The sequence below is a fragment of the Aulonocara sp. 'chitande type north' Nkhata Bay genome, linkage group LG19 (assembly GCF_057382095.1).
Source record: "Aulonocara sp. 'chitande type north' Nkhata Bay isolate Kocher_YH1m ecotype deep benthic linkage group LG19, A_spYH_male_GT1.1, whole genome shotgun sequence".
NCBI classification, from domain to species: domain Eukaryota; kingdom Metazoa; phylum Chordata; class Actinopteri; order Cichliformes; family Cichlidae; genus Aulonocara; species Aulonocara sp. 'chitande type north' Nkhata Bay.
The window spans coordinates 27,465,341-27,474,805 of NC_141362.1; the positions used below are offsets into that span (position 1 = coordinate 27,465,341).

The 9,465-nt window shown below is 41.2% G+C and overlaps 1 protein-coding gene across 3 annotated transcripts; it reads left to right on the plus strand.

Annotated features, from left to right (window-relative positions):
* Nucleotides 1-398: 398 nt before the first annotated feature.
* On the plus strand, nt 399-9,439 carry LOC147307214 (heterogeneous nuclear ribonucleoprotein Q). 3 transcript variants are annotated; one of them, XM_086275142.1, is made up of 12 exons: nt 399-557; nt 2,343-2,499; nt 3,468-3,586; nt 3,853-3,960; nt 4,121-4,234; nt 4,516-4,692; nt 4,944-5,079; nt 5,465-5,670; nt 5,810-5,959; nt 6,062-6,183; nt 6,325-6,647; nt 7,109-9,439. In XM_086275142.1, exons 2-12 carry the CDS (start codon nt 2,355-2,357, stop codon nt 7,135-7,137), a joined length of 1,629 nt encoding a protein of 542 aa, XP_086131268.1. In that variant the 5' UTR covers nt 399-557; nt 2,343-2,354; the 3' UTR covers nt 7,138-9,439. The 3 variants fall into 3 exon arrangements, with proteins under 3 accessions (XP_086131268.1, XP_086131269.1, XP_086131270.1); XM_086275143.1 differs by having other exon boundaries at nt 7,112-9,439; XM_086275144.1 differs by lacking the exon at nt 2,343-2,499 and having other exon boundaries at nt 421-557.
* The last annotated feature ends 26 nt before the right edge of the window (nt 9,440-9,465 follow it).

The following is a 9,465-nucleotide window of genomic DNA, read 5'->3' on the forward strand; positions in this document are numbered from 1 at the left end:
TTACGAAATGGGCAAGTGCTATATCTACGAGAAGACTGACACAGTGTGGTGAAAAGTGGGACATACTTACCAGATTTCACCGTCATTTTACACTCATTATTAATGCTATTATCACTGGGTTGACAGTACATTATTAGTTAAGTAGTCTAAAAACAACACATATGTTTAATTTGTGTAATTCCTTGTTTCGTGATTTACTTTCGTGTTTAAATTTGATGTCTGTTTGTGCCACCCTTTTGTTTTTTTGTTCACTTGCACCATCAATAAACGATTCCGACGCGGTGAAACGACTGCTCTTTTGGAGTTATGACGGATGCTGCAGATGACCTGCTGCTCTACTGTAAAATGCATACAAGGCAAGCCCGTGCAGGGATGTCCAAGAAACCCCATCGACGAGACAAAACTCGAGGCGTGAACGTGGCAGCCATTTTACATCATCAAGAGTGAATGACTGAAGCCGGACCAGTGCCGGGAGTTTTACACTTTTCTCTCTTTTTCAGTATCACATTTATCTTCCTAAATAATCAGCACCATACACGTTGGTGTGCCAGCGGCAGGTAGGGCGAATGCTTGTAATTGATAACGTTATTGTTGCTTAATTGAGTGCTAAAAAAGTGTGAATCGTGCGGTGCTGTTTCAAACAATGTGGAAACTGGTGGTGGTTGGGAACGAGTTCTCCAGACCGGCTTTTTGAAAATGGACTCTTCCTATGTGGCGGCACGTTGACAGACCACGCATTTAGCAGGCTAATCCTCTAGCTTCCAAGGCCACGTTGGATCTAATTGTATTTAAAAAGCTACGCTTTGTCAATTGGCTAAGTCCTCATCGACAAATGACGTTGTAACAATGGCCTCACTGAAATTCCGTTCGAATTAGCATGCTAGCATAGGCTAACCCATTTTGACAGATCACGAAAATGACATGCTCATTGTCATTGTATGCTAACAGCACTTAGCTGGCAAAGGCCGGTTATATTGGTAAGAAGTGGCGATCATCCCTTAGTACTTTACTAACACATGTGTGTATTGCATACTTAAAGAATAACTATAGCTGTGTTCATAGTAAATGCACACAAGCGCCTCATGTTATTGTCCCGATTAATGCCCCTAGCTTGATTGCTGAAACATTAGCCATGCAAACTAGCCCGCTCGCTAGTTAGCTTCAACGTGTGCGAGTCGGTCCCTCCCCGCTAAACCTAACCCAAACCTAACATTATGGTAGAAGTTTGAGGGGAGACTGCGGGGGTAATTCATTTCCATAAAACCGATAACGTGAATAGGTTAAAAATTTAAGATCCATTTGTAAATGGGTTTCACTCGTGCATTTGGCGTAGTAGAAAGGTTTTTGCCACGGAGAAAGCACGTGCCTACCGATACGAGATTGATTAGCAGTCAGTATAGCACATCGACTGGACAATATGAGCTTCTGTTAATGTTAGGCCAAAACATAAGATTGCCGTCCACGTTTTCGCTGAGTCTGCCGTTGCCGGATAGACATTGTGACCAGTGAGCAGGTAGATTGCTGCTGTTAGTACCCCAAAATCTATCCACACAAAGGAATGAGAGGCAGTGTTTGGGTTGGTCATTAACACGATTATTGGAGTGTTTGTGTTCAGTGTAACAATAGTTGAAGGTATAAACAAAATGCTAAAGTATGCATAGTTGTTCATTGGTCAGTCACCGGAAACCGGGGTTCACTCTCTCTGATGGAACACGTGTATCAGCTATCTGTCCTGTGCTGAAGTCAGTAGTGAGAAGGTAAGCTAACATGTAATTTAGAGACCGTAGCAGGCAGGAGAAGACTGAGATTCGGGCGTTAGCGCGTAAACTTGGCTCCGTTTGCTCAACTTTTTTTTTTTTTTTTTTAGCTCAGAACAAACCAGAATGAAAATACTGCCACATGGCCACGAACCTCGTAGTTAAACCTTTTCCCCCTTCTTTTTTTTTATTATACATATGTAATATGCAGCTGAGGTGAATTCTTTGGTGAAGTCTTTGGTATGTGCTTGTCCTGAACCCAATGTATTGCACACAGTGTCACGCTGCCTATATCAGGCTTTTGAGCTTCTAGTTCAAGCTGAGTGCTAAGTCAAGATAGTGAAAAGTCTCCAGACTGGGAAGGAGCACATGACCATGATAATTGGTTCGGCACATGTCAGCATCTCCTTTGTTAAAATTGGGTTTTATTAGTATGAAAGTTGCACTCCAGCAAACATTACAATTGGTGAAGTGATTTTTCCCCCAAATGATTTTCCTGACAAGTCTGAGACTTCACACTCTTTTGAGCACATCACAATTGTTGCCCTTGACCCAGGATTAATTTGGCTCATTGCATTTACACAGATTTCTGGAGACATGGCCACAGAACATATTAATGGAAATGGTCCAGAAGAACCAATGGACACCTCTGCAGTTACCCATTCTGAGCACTTCCAGACTTTATTAGAAGCTGGTTTACCACAGAAAGTTGCTGAAAAACTAGATGAAATTTACCTAGCAGGTAAGGCACCATGAATACTCTTGCATATTCAGTATGCAAATTTTTATGTTTAGCAATTTCTTGCATGTATTGTCATTTTATCACATTTTTGAATGGGGGAATTGGGATCCCGAAGCAACTTTTTGTGGTTTCCTACCAAAATGGGTACTGCAGTGCTACAGAATTTTAAATTACACATTACCAGAGTGTGTAAATGATTGCAGCATTTGCATTCCCAACATGGTTGCATGAACACTGGTGTCAGGGCGAATGAATTCTCTCCCTCTCTCTCTCTGGGAGTCTTTTGATGAGCCTATTCAGTATTGCTATTAATTTCTGTGAGGTTTCTCTGCATCCCATAAAATTATAGCAGAGCAGTGACTAAATGGGACACTAGCTACAGCTTAAATAACTGTTGATTTTTAGTAGAAGATCAAATGGGGATGAACTGTAATGACAAATTTTTTTGGGGGGGGGGGGGGGGGGGGGTCATTTTAGGACTTGTTTGGTTGGCCACATCTAGAAAAAGTACTGGTCTGGCCTTTTCAGCCAGATGGAACTGAGGCAGAAACAATGGCAGCAGCTGTCTGGTATATGGCTGCCTGGGACAGGTGACGGCCTCTCCATAAAGGAGAATGTAGACTGGCTCATTAGAAACTCCCAGCCACAGTATAGAGGGGCATGAGCATATCGAGTTGCACTGTCACATCTGTTGTGATTAGTTCTGCAAAAATTTGCTGGTTGAGGAGTAAAGTACAGCCCGACTACTGAATACGGCTCTATTAGATTATGCTTGTCCCACTCCTCACTCCTAATTGTACAAGTCATTATTCATTCATTATATTGGTTTCACAAAATAATCCCTGTTTAAATACTTCATTTAGGTCCTTGCACTTTTGTCAATTATGTATCATTTTTGTAATTTTTTCCCCCCCTTATTAGTAGCTCACTATTTGTGTGTGTGTGTGTGTGTGTCGTTCAACCTGCAGGTTTGGTGTCACACAGTGATTTAGATGATCGAGCGATTGAGGCTCTGAAAGAATTCAACGAGGAAGGTGCTCTCCAAGTCCTTTTGCAATTCAAGGACAGCGACCTCTCACATGTTCAGGTATGCATGCGGTGCTGCTGCTGGTGCTATTTACATAATTTTGAATACCTCAATGCAAAGCCACAATCAGAGTGCTAGTGTAATGAAATAACAGTATTATGTTGAAATGTGCAACTACACTATAGGTCTTAATTGTCATTAAGCTTCCTGTTCCTTCTGCCTGCTCATATATATTGAAGGGTAAATTTCATATATTAATATTTGACAGTGAAATTGATAATTTTTTTAGTTACTGTTTGATCCCATTTAAATTGTTTGTCTTTCAGAACAAAAGTGCCTTTCTTTGTGGCGTGATGAAGACGTACAGACAGAGAGAGAAACAAGGGACCAAAGTGTCAGACACCAACAAAGGACCAGATGAAGCCAAAATCAAAGTGAGAACTGATGGTTCATTTAAAAATCACTCTAAAACTGATTTCATGCTTCGTTCGACACTATTGAATAATGAATGTTTTTTGGGCCCAAAAAATGCAATAATTCTGTCTCTGCTCCACCTCTTTTTCTTTTTTCCCTTATTTTTTTTTTAATTGTTAGGCTTTGCTGGAGAGGACTGGCTACACACTTGATGTGACAACAGGACAGAGGAAGTACGGTGGTCCCCCACCAGAGTCTGCCCATTCAGGGGCACAACCCACCATTGGTACCGAGGTATGAAACAATCACTTATCCCTTTATTTAGCCATTTAATATGCTGCACCTTTATATATTAGTGTGTTCTGAGATTAATTGTATGAGGTGCAGTAATTTATTTTATGGTGTCCAAATGATGAAACTATTCACTGCTGTAGTAACTTTGGTTACACTGATAGTTTACCGCTAAGACCTGACTGGATACCATTTACCACAATGTTAGTACCCTTTGTACCACGCATCTTAAATGAGTACTTTGATCTCACGCGCTACACCTCCTTTTCCTGTCAACCTGGCAGATTTTTGTAGGAAAAATCCCCAGAGATCTTTTTGAGGATGAACTGGTTCCACTGTTTGAGAAAGCTGGGCCCATATGGGACTTGCGCCTGATGATGGATCCCCTAAGTGGCCTGAACAGAGGCTATGCCTTTGTCACTTTCTGCACTAAAGAAGCTGCACAGCAGGCTGTCAAATTGGTAGGTCTACTGTAATACTCTAATTATGACCAGAAAATGAGTTATTCTATGGCTTTGTTTTAACAAAGGGGACTTTTCAAATGAAGAATAAAGGAATATATTTATGCAGCATGCATGTGCCTCATGTTTGTCAATGGCGACTAATTATCTTAAAGCATCACCACCAGTTGCAATAAGCTCTCCTAACTAGACTTGACTGTCTCCTATTATTTATATATTTTTTCCTCTTATACTCCTGCGTCTTTTTGCAGTGCAACAACAATGAAATTCGACCAGGAAAACACATTGGAGTGTGCATCTCTGTGGCCAATAATAGACTGTTTGTTGGCTCCATCCCCAAGAGTAAAACGAAAGAGCAGATTGTTGAAGAATTTGCGAAAGTAACAGGTGAGTCAAACTGTTTTTTAACCTTTCCCATCCATTAACCATCTTGGAAAGGGTTTCGCTTTGCTTGTATATTTGATTGGATACACCTTGCACATTTGCAGGTGTAGCTTGTCCAGTAGGTATTTTTAAAACTTTTTTTTTTTTGGTCCAAATGATGATCTTATGACTGTACTTGAGTGATTCACATTACTCTGATGGTTTACCGCTAAGATCTGACTGGACACAAACTGCAGAAAACGTCGTTTTTCAAATTTTATTTCTCTAATTTTGATCATTTCATGTTTTGAATCAAGCATTTATGGCTTTAGGTTTATGCTTTCCATAGAACATTTGACTTAACTGCTTCTTTGTCTACACTTCTCTCTCCTGTTTCTTCTCTCTACAGAGGGTCTAAATGATGTCATATTGTACCACCAGCCAGATGACAAGAAAAAGAATCGAGGTTTTTGCTTCCTTGAGTATGAAGATCACAAGACGGCAGCTCAGGCCCGGCGCCGACTAATGAGTGGCAAGGTCAAAGTTTGGGGAAATTTGGTCACAGTGGAGTGGGCTGATCCCATTGAGGACCCAGACCCAGAGGTCATGGCCAAGGTAAGGCACAGGACGAAAAGTCCTCAGCAATGTAACCTTGAGTGTATTTGCACGCACAACCTCTTTCAACTTGTGCATTTGTTTGGATTTGCACTGCATTTCTGCATGGGGAATAAACAAAACATGCTTCTCTACCCAGGTCAAGGTGCTGTTTGTGAGAAACTTGGCGAGCACTGTTACAGAGGAGATACTTGAAAAGACCTTTAGCCAACACGGCAAGCTGGAGCGAGTGAAGAAGTTGAAAGACTACGCCTTCATACACTTTGAGGAACGAGAAAGTGCTGTGAAGGTATGAGGGGAAACTGTCTCAGAATCAGACTGTTTGTACTTAACCCGTTGGGATTTTTGTGTATGAATGGTATTTCACTATTGTCTCGATTTCACGTCATAGGCTTTGACTGATCTTAATGGCAAAGACCTCGAAGGAGAGCACATTGAAATTGTCTTTGCCAAGCCACCTGACCAGAAGAGGAAAGAGCGTAAAGCCCAGAGACAAGCCGCTAAAACACAAATGTAAGCAAGAACTTTGTAATTGCAACTAGGTTTGTGTTGTGTGTAATTAATCCAACAACCTTTTTAGCCAAAACTGTCAAATTTAAAATTATGTTATATGGCATGATGGCTTCCTGATGAGAACTCTGTATCCCCTCTCAGGTATGATGATTACTATTATTACGGTCCCCCCCACATGCCACCACCAACAAGAGGCAGAGGACGAGGCGGTAGAGGAGGTTATTCTTATCCGCCTGATTATTATGGATATGAAGACTATTACGATTACTATGGATATAATTACCACAACTACCGGGGCGGCTACGATGACCCGTACTATGGCTATGAGGACTTCCAAGCATCTGGGAGAGGAAGAGGAGCAAGAGGAGTCCGTGGTGGTGCCAATCAGACCAGGGGCCGTGGTGCTATCACCCCAAGGGGTCGAGTGGGCTTCTCCCAACGAGGAGGCCTTGGAACAATCAGAGGTTAATGACTTTTTCCTGTGTGACCACCCACCCCACCTCCACATTTTTACTTTGTGCTTTTTATTTTCAAATTTAAAAATACATTTAAGCTCGGTTTGCTGTAAGCAAGTATTCTGACATTGGGTCAGAAATTAAAGCACAAAGTTAAGAGCAGTGGCGTGAATGAAACGACTGATGGATAGAAAATGAAAGCAGCTATAGTTGTGAAAAGTTAAGGGCGATTATCTTCAAATGAACTTGGCCATATTCTAAGGCTCCAGTTTTCTGGTGGGATCTTTGAGTCAGCTTGTTTGCCAGCAGAGAGGGTCATTCATAGCATTTTTAAGGCCAGCTGATGCCCACATAAGTGGCAAGACCACTGGTGTGAATGTCGGATGTCTGCTCTAATTGTCTGATTTATGGCAAATGTGTGCAACATTGGTTTCCTGTGCTAATTTCATCTTTCTTTCTTATTGGTCCAGCAGGGAAACGGGGCCGAGGGCGGTCCTGACCTGTCACAGTGGATACTGACTTGATATGTGGGGTTACACCGTAAGCTGCAATGGATGTCGAAACAACAAGCATGAGAAAAAGGTCCAATGATATTCCAGCCTTACAGAAGAAGCATCTCCCCTCCTCTATATTTTAACTCACTTTAGCCCTTTTCAGACATGGGTTAATGCATAACTATAATCTCTTTAGTGGTGTCATTCTGCCAATCAGACATGGGTCACTTTTACATTAATATTCATCATGGCATCATTCAGATATGCCTACGATAATGCATGCAAAAGAATTGTTACTTTATGGCAACAAATTCTGTCAGCATCAACTCAAAATGTAACCACGTTTTTGAACGCTTGCGCTCTCTGCGCTGTTAAGGTTTTCCATGCAGAGTAGGAGATGCATCTCTTATGGATCGTGAAGAAATGTCTTAATATTTGGAAACCAAACAGATAAGAGGGCATAGGGCAAGTTTTGCTCTTGAACACTTTCTTTTGTGAGCCGAGCAGTTTAGAGCAGGGGTGCCCAATCCCGGTCCTCGAGAGCTACCGTCATGCAGCTTTTAGATGCATCCTTGTTCCCACACACCCGAATCAAATGAATGGCTTGTTATCAGGACTTTGCCAAACACGATGGCATGCTGAAGAGGTAATCAAACCATTTGATTCAGCTGTGTTGGAGTAGGGATGCATCTAAAAGCTGCAGGATAGTAGCTCTCGAGGACTGGGATTGGGCAGCCCTGGTTTAGAGCGTCAACATGAACTGTCTATCTTGGGTGTGCCCATCCGTTAATGTTACTGTGTACAGTTCAACCTTATGCTGTGTTTAAAGACTTGTTACTAGGTCCAACCTAGTAAGCTTACCAATGCAACTTTCATGGAAAAGTGACCTGGGTGCTCATGCAAATGAAGCCACCATGTTCAGATTATTGGAGAGTAGTGCATGTCTGAAAAGGGCTCATTTTTTGTTTTTGTTTTGAAGCTGCCACCTTATAAAATGACTGGAGGAGTCTGAATACTTGCCACAGCCTCTTTGCTGAGTCCCTGTTCCTAGACGGGGACCTATGAATTGCCCTTACAATCTACCCCTTCCCTGTCCCTGAACATGCCATTTTAATTTTTTTTTTTAAATTAATGACGAAATTGCACTTTTTAAGTTCTTAGGTTTGAAGTGGCTCAAAGGAGCTTGATGCTATTGTATATTTTTGTGCTAATCGGAATTTTTATTGTCGGAATATCCATGTTAATCTTAATTGTTTGATCTGGATGTTTGAAAGAGAACATTTGCAGGGTTTTAGGGTGTACCCACCTGGCATGGATAAGTCAGGCATTCCAGGAAAGTGGTTCTTTTCAGAACTTGTCTTTAAAGGGTTGGTTGACTACCTCAGTACAGAGGACTAAACTACCCGGCCTGTACTGTAAATAGGGAAACTATATCGATGAAAGCAGGGCTTGTTTTCATACAAAATATGCACAAGAGCTGCAGCGCAAAAACGATGTACTTAATGTAATATAGTCATTTTAGCTGCAGCTCTGCAGACTGCAAACAGTCACACCGGGCATGCAAAACAATCTCATATGATGAGTCTGAACAAGCCCTGCTTTTATCTTATTTTGAACTGAATTAGCTGCCTTGCTTATTCAGAGTATGTAGTTACTGGTTGTATAGTTTTTCGGAAAATGTTACTTTTGTAAAGGCTTCAAGATCACGGGCATCCAACTGCCTTTGATTAAAAAAACAATAAAAAAAACAAAAACAAAAATAAAGCCCTGCAGTGTCCCTTTTGTGCCACTGTATTCTTCCAGTGGGTTTGTTTTTATATCAATACAACACATTTTCAGACAGCATCGGAATAATGTAAGAGCCTAATCCAATCCTTCCTCTTATAAGATCGTGTTAATCTCGAATGATCCCTCCCCAGTACAGCAACTATGTAGAAGATCTCTGGAGTTAATCTTATTGGATGACTGACTTGCCATATTGCCCAGCCAGTGAGCATGTGTGCCTAACATTAGCTGCTATGATTTGGTGAGGGATCATGGTCTCACAGTGGTAGAAGGGATACTGCAGTGAACGATTTCTACTTCCAGGTATAGCATAAAGGAAACTGCTCTTCAATCCCAGTTTTCTATACAGTTAACTCCCTCAGTAAAATCATAACAACCACCTTTTGAGAAAAAAAAATGTTAGCAGTTTTAAACTATTGTTGGTGGCCAACAACGTTTTTTGCATTCCTGCAAATAAATTGTTTTATACTGTAAAATGGAGGTGAGTGTAACTTATTTTTGTAATAAAGTTTTTGATTTTTATCTGTGTCTTACTCTTTTGATTAAAA